We start from the raw sequence: 16,197 nt of genomic DNA on the forward strand, positions 1-16,197 counted from the left end.
CTCCAAATATCAGTAGTGCTGAGGTTGAGAAACCTTGATCCGAACAAAGTCTCAGGCTGCAGAGCAGAGCTGAGATAAAGTTCTTGTTTTAGCTTTGATTCCTAAGCTCTCTAAATAAGCCTTCCGATCTTCTCACATCCTACTTTCATACAAGGAAACCTGGGGTTTGTTTCTCTTGCAAAAGGAACTATTGTCTCAAGGCTTGGGTCCTCCTGGGATCCCACTCCATATTGACTATTTCAGTCTCTTCTGCGTCTCAGTCTCACCTCCTCACCCTCATCCTCATTTCCTGTTTCTCTGAAAAAGTCAGGGCATCAAATTCTCTGCTCTGTCCTCCTTGTCCTTCACCTCTTAGTCAGGCCTCGGACATCTGGGATGACACCCAGAGATTCCTATGATTCCCCAGTTCTGCATTCCCATATAGCTCTTGAGGATGGGGCCACAGTTTCTGCCAGAGTCCACCTGTGAAGGAGTCTCTCTCTGGGCTCCTTCTTTCTCCCTCACCTTTTCCTACTCTCCCACCCAACCCCAGGTCCCAGCTCCATCCTGGAGGGATGGTGCTGATTTTTGAGGTCTTGGACTTCTTCCAAAAGGGCCCTGAGAAGCCCTTGCAAGTGAAAGAGCCTGAAGCTCAAGGTCATTCGCTTTGCAGCAAATCTGGTGAATCCTCTTCTGCTCCATACCCATTCCCCTTGGTGAGTCCCTAGGCCAGGGCTTCTCAAAGTGGCTATGCTGAACGACCAGTTGCTTTTATTTCCTACCCATTGCAGACCGGTAAGGAGCCCTGGTTGTGCAGGGGTTAAGTGCTTGGCTAACTGAAAGGTTGGCGGTTTGAACTTACCAGCTGCTCCATAGGAGAAAGATGTGGCAGTCTGCTTCCGTAAAGATTACAGCCTTGGCATAACTACGGGACAGTTCTACTGTGTCCTGTAGGGTCACTATAAGTCAGAATTGATGTGATGGCAATGATTTAGGTTTGTAAAATACAATCAAGATGAATTATTAGAAAAATGAAATTTCAAAAAAGATATACCAAATACTAGCCCTAATTTTTTTTTTTTTTTTTTTGGACTTCTTGCCTTGTGGACTGTGAGAGAATAAATTTAAGATTTTTTTTCTTGTACTTTATTTGAAGGTTTACAGAGCAAACTAGTTGTCATTAAACAATTAATACACATATTGTTTTGTGACATTGGTTACCAACCCCACAACATGTCAACGTTCTCCCTTCTCCACCTTAGGTTCCCTGTTATCAGCTTTCCTGTCCCCTCCTGCCTTCTTGTCCTTGTCCCTGGGCTGGCGTGCCCCTTTAGTCTTGTTTTGTTTTATGGGCCTGTCTAATCTTTGGCTAAAGGGAGAACCTCAGGAGTGACTTCATTACTGAGCTAAAAGGGTGTCCAGGGGCCATACTCTTGGGGTTTCTCCAGTCTATGTCAGACCAGTACATCTGGTCTTTTTATTTATTTATTTAGAGTTAGAATTTTGCTCTACATTTTTCTCCAGCTCTGTCCAGAACCCTCTATTGCAATCCCTGTCAGAGCAGTCAGTGGTGGTAGCCACGCACCATCTAGTTGTGCTGGACTTAGTCCCGTGGAAGCTGTGGTAATTGTGGTCCATTAGTCCTTTGGACTAATCTTTCCCTTGTGTCTTTAGTTTTCTTCATTCTCCCTTGCTCCAGATGGGGTGAGACCAGTGGAGTACCTTAGATGGCTGATCATAGGCTTTTAAGACCCCAGACGCTACTCACCAAAGTAGAATGTAGAACATTTTCTTTATAAACTATGCTACGCCAGTTGAGCTAGATGTTCCCTGAAACCATGGTCCCCGCAGCCCTCAGCCCAATAATTCAGTCCCTCAGGAAGTTTGACTGTGACCTCCTGGAGCTTCCATGGAGCTTCCATGACCTTGCCTTCATCAAGTTGTGCTGGCTTCCCCAGTACTGTGTACTGTCTTACCCTTCGCCAAAGGTACCACTTATCTATTGTCTAGTGTTTTTCCCTCCCCACCACTCCTGTTCCTCGTAACTATCAAATATCGTTTCTTTTCGTGTGTAAACCTTTTCATGAATTTTATAGTAGTGGTCTCATACAATATTTGACCTTTTGTGATTGACTTATTTCACTCAGCATAATGCCCTCCGGGTTCGTCAATGTTGTGAAATGCTTCACGGGTTCATCATTGTTCTTTGTGGTTGTGTAGTATTATAAGCCCCAACTTTTTATCACTGGATTCAACAGACAATACGCTATGCTACCAAATTGGTATAAAACTTTTTACATACTTAATCCAGTAACAAACAGGACCACACTGTGAGAAGCACCACCCTAGGGGATGCTCGAAATACACCCTTCATCTCCTGTTTCGAGCTCTTCAGACATCCTTCAACACTTGCTGTATCAGCTCTGATAAAGTTCAGTGATAAGTCACAGAAATCTGCCTACAGTGACATAAGCAAATCAGAGAATTTTTTTTCTCGCATTAAAAATTTTCAGGGCTACACTACATGGATGAACCTTGAAAACATCATACTGAAATAAATTAGTATGTCATCAAAGGACAAATGTTGTGTGTTCTCACTTATGTCAAATATATGGAAATAAAAGATGATTAGTGGTTATCAGAGGTGAGAGGGAGGGAGAAAAGGGGGAGTCTTTGCTTAGGGGGCATTTAGTTTCTGTTAGCAGTGGTGGAATGATTTGGAAAAGGAAGCGAGAATGGAGGCACAACTTGAAGAATGTAACCAATGCCGCTGAATTGTACATGTAGAAACTGTTGAGTTTTGTTGTGTCTATTTTCACCACAATTAAAAAAAAAAAAAAAATCCAGGGCTGGTATGGGACCTCACAGGTGTCAAGGACTCAGGCTCTCTATCTTTCTTTGTGACCATCTTTGCATACTACCGGATGGTCCTAAATGACTGTTGGAGCTCTAGCCACGGGTCTGAGGTCCAGACTGTAGAGTGGAGGAACAAGAGAAAACAGTGTATGCTGGCAAATGTTTAAGAACAGGTTAAAAGGCCTTGATGTGTAGTGTGCCAATTTTCATGGTATAAAGACTCCCACCTTTACTTATTTCCAGTTACCAACATGGCACCACTGAATGGGGGTTGAGAAGAGATGCCCAGGACCACACTGTTATGTAATACTTCCACAATACAGATATAATAGGTGTAACTAACCTAAAAAGAGAAGAAAAACCTGTTGCTGTCTAGTCGATTCCAACTCATAGCGACCCTACAGGACAGAGTAGAACTGCCCCATAGAGCTTCTAAGTAGCGCCTGGTGGATTCAAACTGACAACCTTTTGGTTAGCAGCCATAGCACTTAATCACTATGCCACCAGGGTTTCGAGAGCATGGATAATAGTAAAAGGTAGTAACATAACTGGGCAGCGATGAGTTTTCAGTATTTACTGCCTTTTTCTTGATATAATGTGCTTAATTTTAAGTTCATATCTTTTAACTTTTAGTAGTGGCTGTGTTTAACAACTGGCTTGCAAATGCCTGCAAATGTAGCAATCAGCTCTTCTTGAACTAGAAGCTGGCCCCACAACACCACTGGGACAAAGACAAAGGGTTTTCCCAGAAAACCCATCCAATGACTTCCACTTACATCTCATTGGCCACACCTGTCTGCAAAAGAGTGCTTAAGAGCACCTGTTTGAATCCACTAGGACCTTCTTGGAAACCCTATGGAACAGTTCTACTCTGTCCGATAGGGTCACTATGAGTTGAAATTGACTCAACAGCAATGGATTTTTTTTTTTTTTTTTTATTGCTCAGAATTCTGTTACTAAAGAAGGGGAGGTTGGGTATTGGGTAGGCAACTGGCAGTCTTTCCCATGCTAGACCTTCCCTTTACCCCTATTGTCTTAGCCTCCTAGTGCTGCTGTAACAAAAATACCACAAGTGGGTGGTTTTAAAGAACAGAAATTTACTTTCTCACAGTTCAGGAGACTAGAAGTCTGAATTCAGGGCACTGGCTCTAAGGGAGGGCTGGCTCTGTATGTGCTCTGAGAGAAGATTCTTATCTCTTTCAGCTTCTGTAACCCCAGCTTCTTTGGTTCCTTGGTGATCTTCACATGGCATCTGTCTTACCCCAGTTTGTGCTTGTTCATCTACTCATCTATGCTGCTCCTTATGACTCAGAAGTGATTAGTTTTAGGACACACCTACATTAACACAACACAGAAACCCTTGTTCCCTAAAGGGATTATGTCCACAGGTGTTAAGAGGTTAGGAATGTCATGGATTGAACTGTGTCTCCCAAAAAAACCTGTCACGATATTTTACAATCATACAGTATTGTATGGTTGTCTACCATTTTGTCATCTGATGTGATTTCCCTATGTGTTGTAAATCCTATCACTATAATGTAATGAGATGGATTAGTGGCAGTTATATTGATGATATCTACAAGATTAGATAGTGTCTTAAGTCAATCTCTTCTGACATATAAAAGAGAGAAGCAAGCAGAGAGACATGTGGAACTCCATACTACCAAGAAAGCAGCACCAGGAGCAGAGCATGTCCTTTGGACCTGAGGTTCCTGGGCTGAGATGCTCCCAGACCAAGGCAAGACTGATGACAAAGACCTTCCTCCAGAGCTGATAGAGAGAGAAAGCCTTCCCCTGCAGCCCGCACCCTGAATTTGAACTTCTAAGCCTCCTGGACTGTGAGAGAATAAACTCTTCATTAAAGCCATCCACTTGGTATTTCTGTTACAGCAGCACTGAATGACTAAGACAACACCCACCGCCAACCACTTTCTTTTTTTTTTTGGTGGGAATGCAGGTCGGATAGTATGGCAAAAAGGAGTAGTTAGGAGATCCTGACTCAAATTTCCCTTCAGCTACTTCTTTGACTAGCTACAATTTATTGAATGCTTACTATGTCCTGGGTGCCATCTGTGCCTGTGCCGTCCAGTATGGTAGCCACCAGCCCCCTGTGACTTTTGAGCAACTTGCAATGCAGCTAGTCCAAGTACAATATGCTGTAAGTATAAAATACACACTGGATTTCAAAGACTTGATACAAAAAAAGAATATAAAAACCTCATTAATAGTTTCAAAATATTGATTACATGTTGAAATGACGATATTTTGGATCTATTGGGTTAAATAAAATCTATTACTAAAATTATTCTTTTTTTCCCATTTCCTTTAGCTTTTTCAAACGTGGTTGCTGGAAACTTTCAAATTATACATGTGGCTCAGATTTTCAATTGGACAGCACCAGCCTATACATGCCTTCTTTCATTACTTCCAATTTACCGACGAGAAAACTGAGGTTTAGAGAGAAGTGAAGTCATTTGCCAAGGCCAGTAATTAGAAAGAAGCAGATCCAGGCTTTAAGCGCAAGTCGGCTTGATCCAGCGCCCGGTTCTTAACCCCACTATAGACTGTGCATTCTCCCTAATTACTTTTGTGACCTTGGGCAAATTAGATGTGGCTGAGAAAACAGAAACTCAGAAATGCTAAAGAATTTGCTCAAGGTCACTTAGCAAATAACAACCAAAGCTAGGGTTTGGAGGCAAGTCAGTTTCCTCGGCTGAAAAATCTTCCTTGCAGGGTGGTTTTGAGGATAAAGAGGCATTATGCAGAGGAAGGCACTGTGCAATGAAGGTACGATGACTCTCAGGACCCTGGGCATCCTCCCTCACAAGGTTGGCCCAGGGAATAGACCAGACAGGAGCCTCTGAATTAAAAGCAGTTACTTCTTCTTCTTGGGAAATGGTGACTCATTAAAAGCAACTGGCTGTTTCCCATTACATTCACATTATAGCGAGAAGGCAAGATGCTCAGTACATCTCATAATAGGATGTTTGGGGGTTGAAATGAGTTTCTTTCCTATGTGAGTGATTGATGATACTAAATGGCTGGGGAGCCACAAGGAGCCTTTGAAATGTGTCAGGATATCTGCTCCCCAGCAATGGGGCTCAGATGTATTCACTGGTATTTAAGACTCTGGAGCCCTGGTATCCTAGTGGTTAAGCGCTTGGCTGTTAACTCAAAGGTTGGCGGTTTGAACTCAACAGCCGATCCATGGGATATAATAGTCTGCTTGGTTTAGTGGGCTTTCTGTAAAGATTGCAGCCTTGGAAACCCTATGGGGCAGTTCTACTCTGTCCTATGGCATCGTCCTGAGTCGGAATTGACTTGACGCCACCCCACAACAACAACATTTAGGCCTCTGTGTTGGGTCCATTGCAGGAAGAGCTTCCTGTGGCTACTCAAGGTGGTGAGCTAAGAGGCTGGGACCCTGAAGGAGGTCTGGCTGGCCTGCCTCTGGGCTCTCCCTTGAGAGCAGGGCAGACATGGACAACTGCAATCTGACCTAGAGGGACAGAAGGATGGCCTCAACGACCCACGTCTCTCATTCTCCAAATCTAATGATTCTGATTTTTGTTTCTTCCCCAACTTTAGTCTGGCTGCTTCTAGAGAAAGGAAATGTAACGGTAATAATGATACCGCTATCGTGTCTGGGCACTGCGCCAAGCACTTGACATATATTAGTACCTCACTTCACCTCTATAACAGCAACTTTATGTGGTAGGAGTTATTATCCCCATTTTACAGAAGAGGAAACTGGGGTTTGGGGAGATTAAGTAAATTGGCTAGGTCACACAATTAGTGGTAGAGCAATGATTTAAACTGAAGTCTGCCCCAGTCTACCCTCAGGGGTAAGCTGCTGGTGAGCAATAACTATAGAATAATGTTTCTAAATCTTCAATTCATTTCATAGAAATGAATGTACTGTCTATACTATCATTAAATATAAATGATAGACTAAAAGATAGTATAGACGGCCATCTACTGTCTATACTATCATTTACTCAATATTTCTTTACATACACTGTTTGGCCCAAAGAAGCTGCTTTTTTTAAATTTATTTTTAAAATAATTTTTATTGTGCTTTAAGTGAAAGTTTACAAATCAAGTCAGTCTCTCACACAAAAACTCATATACACCTTCCTAAAAAAACCTTCCTACACACTCCCAATTACTCTCCCCCTAATGAGACCAAAAAAAAAAAAATTTTTTTTTTTTTTTTTTTTTTAATGAGATAGTCTGCTCTCTCCCTCCACTCTCTCTTTTCATGTCCTTTTCGCCAGCTTCTAACCCCCTCCACCCACTCATCTCCCCTCCAGGCAGGCCAACATAGTCTCAAGTGTCCACCTAATCCAAGAAGCTCACTCTTCACCAGCATCCCTCTCCAACCCATTGTCCGGTCCAATCCATGTCTGAAGAGTTGGCTTCGGGAATGGTTCCTGTCCTCGGGCAACAGAAGGTCTGGGGGCCGTGACCACCGGGATCCTTCCAGTCTCGGTCAGACCATTAAGTCTGGTCTTATGAGAATTTGGGGTCTGCATCCTACTGCTCTCCTGCTCCCTCAGGGGTTCTCTGTTGTGCTCCCTGTCAGGGCAGTCATCGGTTGTAGCTGGGCACCATCTAGTTCTTCTGGTCTCAGGATGATGTAGTGGCTGGTTCGTGTGGCCCTTTCTGTCCTTTGGGCTCGTAATCACCTTGTGTCCTTGGTGTTCTTCATTCTCCTTTGATCCAGGTGGGTTGAGACCAATTGATGCATCTGAGATGGCTGCTTGCTAGCAAGAAACTTCTTTTTAAAAGATTTTTATATCACATCCATAAGTGAAAAGTTATCACTTGGCATAATTCGAAAGTAGCCATAAAAATATCTGATGAAAATAAAGCAATGTTTTAAAATTCTCGCTAAACACTAGAGCCTACCCATGGCTCAGATGGAAGCCTAATCTCTCTTTGTTAACAAGGGGAATTAGTAAGTACTAGAGAGGCACTGGGAGTCCCAGGGGGTGCAAATGGTAAATGTGCTGGGCTGCTAACTGAAAGGTTTCAGGTTCAAGTCCACCCAGAGGCATGTGAAACAAAGGCCTACAATGCACCTCTCTCCCCCCTCCTCAAAAAAAAATTGTGATTGGAAAACTCTGTGGAACCCAGTTCGACACCGACACTCATGGGTTGCCATGAGTCAGAGTCAACGGCAACTGGTGAGTCCATATCTAAATGAGAAGTTTCTAGGAGATTGCCAGCCCCCATCTGCAATCACCTCTACCCTCCCTGTCGCTGGAGAGCTTTAGATTTTCGGGACACAGGCAGTCCCCCATTAAGATACGTACAACCCTTAATTATAAACCAACTAAAGCCTGTTATATTAAAAATTCGAGGTACATATAGTTGTTCATAGTAACAAATGGGGCTACCTTGCGACACACATCAGAGCATTTTTATTATTATTACTTTATACCATATACCGCCAAAAGAACGAACAAATCTGTCTTGGAAGAAGTACAACCAGAATACTCCTTAGAAGCAAGGATGGCGAGACTGCATCTTACATACTTTAAACACGTTCTCCGGAGGGATCAGTCCCTGGAGAAGGACATCATGCCCGGTAAAGTACAGGGTCAGCAGAAAAGAGGAAGACCCTCAATGAAATGGATTGACACAATAGCTGCAACAAAGAGCGCGAGCATAACAATGATTATGAGGATGGTGCAGGACCGGGCAGTGTTTCATTCCGTGATACATACGGTCACTATGAATCAGAACCGACTGACGGCCCCTAACAACAACAACATTATTATTATGTTAAAGATGTTTTAGTGTATCTGAAAGTGCTCTTTAATGTTTTTTACGCATAGAAAGTACACCAGATGCCATATACTAAGACAACATTTGACTAATGTAGATAACATCAGTACCTAACTGTTACGACTTATATACAAATTCTACTTAAACACAGACTTAGGAACTGGCAAATGGACATGGGGAACCTGGGGTGGAACAGGGGAGTATGCTGTCACATTGAGGGGATTTCACCTAATGTCACAAAACAATATGTGTATAATTTTCTGAATGAGAAATTAACTTGAGCTGTAAACTTTCACCTAAAAAAAAAGCACAATTAAAAAAAAAAAACCCTCCAAAAAAAAACTAAAGGTATGTAAATTACCTTTAGCAATTTAGTTAAAAAAAAAAAAAGACTTAGGAACAAAAAAAATTTTTTTTTTTTAGGAACAGCACTCATTCGTAATCTGAGGAATGCCTGTAAATGATTAAACCTGCTGGCACGTCCTGGTCATGCCCCAGGTTCTCAGCTCTTGTTTGCCAGTGCTGCTGTTTGCAAGGCATGCATCTTCCCAGGGTGGCATTTGGGGATAGGAAGATGGATTTAGCTGCCTCTTCCCCCAGAAGTGACTCAGCTCCTGGAAGCTAAGTGACAGCAATGGCAGGGGGAGCCCTGGGGACTGTTGTGTCTTAGTGCTTTGTCATCTGCACACAGCAAGTGAGCTCTGCCAGAAAGCTGTGATGGAGCCTCGTAGCCCACCTTCTCCTCTGCCCAGCAGGGACACTTCCATCATCTCCCTCCACCATTTGTCCTTTCATGGAAAGAATCATTGGCACCTGTAGGTGGCTTGCCTTCTAGCTGGAAAATGTTGTTGAAAAGGTTTCTATCACACTAGTTCTTTCACACAAGCTCAGACCCAGCAGAAACTGGCCATTCACATCCCATCCCACCATTTCCCAAAATGTGGTCTGAAGACCTCTTGTGTGAGAATCCCTGGACACGACCCCCCAATCCACAATTAAGCTTGTGCGTACCTTGCTTATTGGCCTATAGAAGCCAAGCCCCCCAGGTACTCACCATGCCCATAAAAGTTTGAGAACACCTACTCTATGTACCTAACGCAATACAATAATACTCAGTTCTCTCTATTATTAGGACCATGATGGCGTATCTTAAGTGAGAAGGTAGTTCTTAAATGAATATGGTTGATGACAACAAAGGCTTTGGAGCGGAACAGATCTGTTTTAAATCTCAACCCCACCAGTTACTCCTTTTCCTAAGCCTCAATTTCTTCACCTGTAAAATGGGAATAACAGTACTTACCCTCCCCATTTTATAGTGATTACCTTATTTAAGGTAAGGCACAGATACTAGCATGTGATAAATGCCCAATAAATGTTAGCTGTTATTGTTACTAAAGGAACCTTGGTGGCACAGTGGCTAAGCACTTGGCTGCTAACAGGAAGGTCAGTGGTTCAAACCCACCAGCTGCTCCATGGGAGAAAGATGTGGCAGTCTGCTTCCATAAAGATTTACAGCCATGGAAACCCTATGGGGCAGTTCTACTCTGTCCCACAGGGTCGCTGTGAGTTGGAATTGACTTGATGGCAACTTTTTTTTTTTTTAATTATTGTTACTGGGTAAACTTCAGTTTCTTAACCTTTATACTGGGGAAATTACGGTATCTACCATCTAGATACTTTAGGGCAGAAGCTGACAAACTTTTCCTGTAAAGGGCCAGATAGTAAAGATTTGACGCTTGGTAGACCATACAGTCTCTATCGCAGCTGCTCAACTCTGCAGTTGTGGCATGAAAACAGCCAAATGCACAGGAATGAATGGATGTAGCTGTGTTCCAATAAAATTGTATTTACAAAAACGGGCTTGGATTTGGCCCGTGGGCCATAGTTTACCAACTCCTGGCTTAGGGTGCTGCGAAGATGAAATGAGATAAGGCTTCTGCCGAGCCTAGCACAGTGCCTGACACAGAGCTCACTACACAAAAACATTCTGTTTTATGTCTGACCCAAGATCTAGACTACGTGCCTCTCTCCAGGGGTGGGAAGCATCCATGAGCAAGACCTTTCAACAGATGCATCAGCCCCATTGCTGCCCCAAATGAAAGCTGAATGTTCATCTCAACATCTGGACTCTGGCAATGCCACTGTCTGCATCCTCCCCCAGGGATGGAGGTAAAATGCCAACTCATGGGGTGTAATGAATTCTCTTCATCTCATGCCTTGCCCCAGGGTGTGTTGCCATTTTCAGCATCTATCCCGTGGAAATCAGGTTGTCCATCTAAACCATGATGTGAAAAATGAGGATACTTATATCTGCGAGGTGGTTAACTATTCACTTTTGCGTCCACAAAAGCATTTGACCCAACGGCACTGTGGAAGGAACGGGCCTGGCAAGCTGCGTTCATAAAGATTACAGCCAAGGAAACCCTATGGAGCAGTTCTAGTGGGTAACACCTGAGGTCTTCGAAGTCACAGATCAACAACAAAAACAAAACCAGCAGCACGATAACAATTAATTGTAACTGTGTATTGGGCATGACACTGCTGGGTTAATTCAGTCCTTGCAACAGGCCTGGGTGGTGGGCTCTTTATTACCCTCATATTCCAGAGGAGGAAACTAAGACACAGAGAGGTTAATTCAGGGATGGATTAACCTGTAAGCACAGCACGCACTGGCTTACTGTAAGCAAGGTACACATAGGCTTAATTGTGGTAAAACCTACATGAAATTGTGCACTACAAATTAGTAAGTAAGCACAAGTAAGCCCGTGTGTCTTAGTCATCTAGTGTTGCTATAACAGAAATACCACAAGTGAATGGCTTTAATGAAGAGAAGTTTATTTTCCCATGGTAAAGTAGACTAAAAGTCCAAATTCAGGGTGTCGGCTCTAGGGAATGGCTTTTTCTCTCTGTCAGCCTTTTCATCAATTTTTCCCCAGACTAGGAGATTCTCTGCACAGGGACCCCAAGTCCAAAGAACACGCTTTGCTCCCAGCACTGCTTTCTTGGTGGTATGAGGTTCCCTTGTCTCTCTGCTTTCTTCTCTCTTTTATATCTCAAGAGACTGCCTGAAGACACCATCTAATCCTGTAGGTTGAGTCCTGCATCACTAACACAACTGTCGCCCATCCTCGCTCCTTGACATCATAGAGGCAGGATTTACAACATACAGGAAAATCACACAATACTGGGAATCATGGCCCAGCCCAATTGATAAACACATTTTTGAGGGGACATGAATCAATCCATGACACTGTGTGTACCTTGCTTATTGGGTAATCTGCCCCTGGGTTAACTAGCTCTCCAAGGCCACACAACTAGCAAGGGGCAGAGCTGGAACTTAACCCAGGACTCTGATACTAGAGCCCCTCCTGCATTGAGTCTCCTGGGGCTGCGATAACAAATGGCCACCAACCAGGTGGCTTAAAACAATAGGAATTTGTTCTCTCACAGTTTTGGGGGGGCTACAAGTCAGAAATCAAGGTGTTGGCAGGGTTGGTTCCTTCTGAGGAAGAATTCTACCATGCCTCTCTCCTAGTTTCTGGTGGCTTCCAGCAATCCTTCGATTCCTTGGCTTGTAGATGCAGCACTCCAATCTCCTTCACTTGGTGTGAGTCCCTGTGTATCTCTCTGTGTCTGAATCATCCTCTCCTTTCTCTTATTAACACACCAGTCATTGGATTTATGTGTGTGTGTAAAGACTGGAAGAATGCACACCAAAATGCTACTAGTAATTTTCTCTGGGCAATAGGATTATGGATGACTTTTTGTTACCCTTTTTTGCCTACCTGCATTATCTGAATTTTCTACAACAAACTTTTTATAACTATTACTTAGTATTAAACAAACCAAAAAAAAAAAACCAAACCTGTTGCCATCAAGTGGATCCTGACTCACAGTGACCCTATAGGGCATAGTAGAACTGCCCCATAGGGTTTCCAAGGAGTGGCTGGTGGATTTGAACTGCCAACCTTTTGGTTAGCAGCTGAGCTCTTAACCACTGCACCATCAGAGCTCCATTACTTAGTGTTACTATGATTATTACTGTATTTCCATAAAATCATTATCATAGATATTTCTTCTGCCTCCACACAAGGTTGGAACTGGACTTGGAGGACCAGACAGGGCACACTTGCCATGGTCAAGGGGAGCAGAAGCTCAGAAGTGGGGACCAGGCTGGGACTAACAACATTATGCCTTAAATGGGTTTTTATGAGCTCATCTAAGCTTCCACTTGCCGTCATAACAGGGTTTCCTTGCAAAACATGTTTTCTGGTTTCCAAAGGGGCCACTCACAAATACATATTTGCAGCACAGGCCAGGGTCTGTGTGTACTTGGGGCTTATGATGGTCACTGGAACAACGCTGTCCTCTAGACAAATGAATATTCCAATGTCCCATGGGGATTCTTGACAGCCCAGATCCACCTGGCCTTGCTGCAGCTGTATGGTCTTGACCCCTGCATTTCATGTCTCCTGCACAGATCAGCTGGACATCATCTCCATGGCTGAGACTACCATGATGCCAGAGGAGATTGAACTTGAGATGGCGAAAATCCAGCGTCTCCGGGAAGTCTTGGTCCGACGGGAGTCGGAGCTCAGATTCATGTGAGTGAGGTGCTTTGGGAAATGGCAGAAAAAGGAAGGTTTGTGGAGGAGGGTGGGCACCAGGGAACCTAACATTTATTGAGCACCTACTGTGTGCCAGGCCCTGGGATAAAGGCATTATGTACATCTAGTTTTCCTGTTTTATTCTCACAACCACGTAGAGAAGTGGGTACAGCCATCTTCAGTTTGAAACAGGACACTGAAACTGGGATTGAGTTCAGGCCAGTCTGACTCAGTGCTACCTGTAGAAGGCGGAGGGGACAGAGAGAAAGATGCTGAGGTTGCTAAGAGCACACCCTCTGGGTTCAGATAGTCTAGGATCCAAAAACCTGGGTGATCTTGGGCAGAGGACTTAGCCTCACTGAGCTTCAGTTTTCTCATTTGTAAAATGGGGAAAACAGTAATACCTATATCATGGGGTCATTAGCAACCTCAGTCACATGACTTGAAAGTCCATTGTCAACAAAGCACAGCATTCTAAGGATTACAGGTAATCTTTCAAGAGAAACTGCAATTTTTAAAATTGGGCTCTGCAGATAAACAGCAAGTTTAAAAATAAAGCAAAAACAGAGGCTTAACGGGCAACCAAGGAGCCCTGGTGGTGCAGGGTTAAACACTCAGCTGCTAACTGAAAGGTTGGGGGTTTGAACCCACCCAGCGGTTCCATGGGAGAAGGACCTGGCGATCTGCTTCCGTAAAGATGATAGCCAAAAAAACCCTATGGGACAGTTCTGCTCTGTCACATGGGGTTGCTATGAGTCGGAATTGACCTGACGGCACCCAACAACAACAGCAACAAAGGGCAACCTGGTGGCTAAGCTTCTTGCACTCCTTGTCAGCTCCTGACCCAGCCTCCACTGGAAGTAGCAGGAATAGCACACCTTCTAGGTACCTGCTAAGAACCTTCTCACCCATTCTTTCACTGATTTCTCAACACTGTGAGGCCAGTGATGTGATTGTCCCATTTTGCAGATGAGGAGAATGAGGCTCAGAGAAGTTTAACGACCTGGTCCAGGCCTCCTAGCTAGTAAATAGGGAGTTAGGATTCAGACCCGAATCTTCCTGCCCTCAAAACTCGAATGAGGGCATCTCAACAATTTCTACATGTATAGTTGACATTGATTACATCATTCTTCATGTTGTGCAGCTATTCTTGCTATCCTTTCCAAAAACTCAATGTCCCCAGAAGCAAAAACTCCCCCTTTCCTACAACCGATGACTATCCTGACAGGGAACACAACAGAGAACCCATGAGGAAGCAGGAGAGCAGTGGGATGCAGACCCCAAATTCTTGTAAAAAGACCAGACTTAATAGTCTTACTGAGACTAGAAGGACCCCGGAGGTCATGGTCCCGAGACCATCTGTTAGCCCAAGACAGGAACCATTCCCAAAGCCAACTCTTCACACAGGGATTAGACTGGACTATGGGATAGAAAATGATACTGGTGAGGAGTGAGCTTCTTGGATCAAGTAGACACCTGAGACTATGTGCAGCTCCTGTCTGGAGGGGAGATGAGGAGGCAGAGGGGGTAAGAAGCTGGTGGAATGGACATGAAAATAGAGGGTGGAGAGAAGGAATGTGCTGTCTCATTAGGGGAGAGCAACTAGGAGTATATGGCAAGGTGTATATAAATTTTTGTAGTAGAGACTGACTTGATTTGTAAACTTTCACTTAAAGCCCAATAAAAATTAAAAAAAAAAACAAAACCTCCCCCTTTCCCCCTTCCTCCCACCCCCTGTAACCATTCATAATCTTTGGTTTCTATATATTTGCTTGTTTCATATAACTGGCTTATTTGGCTCAGCAAGATGTTTTCAAGTTTCATTCAGATAGTGGCATGTATCAGAACTTCATTTCTCCTTATGGCAGAGTAATATTTCATTGTATGTATATACCACATTTTGTTTATCCATTCATCTGGACATTTTGGTTGTTCAAACCCATATTCTTACTATTACATACGACCTTGTCTCTCACCCCATGAAATGGGCTGTGATTAACAGCTTCAGTTTATTACACTCTTCACATGTGCCAGACCCTATGTTAAATGTTTATGTCTGTGATCTCTTTTCATTTTCCCAGGAGTCCTCAGGGAATGTTCTAGAATATCCCTGCTTTAAAGATAAGAAACATCCTCTCTTTGTCTGGGAATAAGCTAAACTAATACATGAGTGTTCAGATACAATCCCTTACTTCCCTTGTTTAAAAAGGGAGACAGAGAACATCAGTTCTGCTCTAAGGTGCTAAAGAGACCCCTTCTACCCATCAGAGGCTCTAGAGGAGCCAGACGTTGCTTTTGCTGCTAAGGGAAAGGAACAATGGCTGTCTCTCTACATTTACTGACTTGCATTGTGTGTGTGTGCGTGCATGTGTGCACCCATGAGAATTATCCTTGGCATCTACCACATGCCTGGCTCATAAACCAAAAAAAAAAAAAAAAAACCCATTGCTGTCAAGTCAATTCTGACTTATAGCAGCCCTATAGGACAGAGTAGAGCTGCTCCCTAGGGCTTCCGAGGCTGTGATCTTTACAGAAGCAAACTGCCACATCTTTCTCCCATGGAACGGCTGATGGGTTTAAATCACCGATCTTTTGGTTAGCAGCTGAGCCCTCAACTGCTGTGTCACCAGGGCTCCTTGCCTGGCACATGAATCCAAAAACCCATTACTATCGAGTTCATTCCAACTCATAGCTACCCTGTAGGACAGAGTAGAATTGCCCCATAGGGTTTACAAGGCTGAAGTCTTTACAGAAACAGACTGTCACATCTTTCTTCCAAGGAGTGGCTGGTGGATTTGAACTGCCAACCTTTCACTTAGCAGCTTAGAGCTTAACCACTGCACCACCAGGGCTCCACCTGGCACATAGTAAGTGCTTAAGAATAATAATAATAATAACCAAAAAACCAGTTGCCATCGAGTCAATTCCGATTCATGGTGACGCCATGTATATGTCAGAGTAG

The 16,197-nt window shown here is 43.6% G+C and overlaps 1 protein-coding gene across 1 annotated transcript in view; it reads left to right on the forward strand.

The window, feature by feature from the left end:
- BMERB1 (bMERB domain containing 1) overlaps window positions 1-16,197 on the forward strand; it is a 150,795-nt gene that overhangs the window by 72,583 nt on the left and 62,015 nt on the right. The window contains exon 2 of the mRNA XM_049903299.1: window positions 13,109-13,232. Coding sequence (XP_049759256.1) covers window positions 13,109-13,232 — 124 coding nt within the window. The remainder of the gene's footprint in view (window positions 1-13,108; window positions 13,233-16,197) is intronic.

Source organism: Elephas maximus, chromosome 12, assembly GCF_024166365.1.
Source record: "Elephas maximus indicus isolate mEleMax1 chromosome 12, mEleMax1 primary haplotype, whole genome shotgun sequence".
Classification (NCBI taxonomy): Eukaryota; Metazoa; Chordata; class Mammalia; order Proboscidea; family Elephantidae; genus Elephas; species Elephas maximus.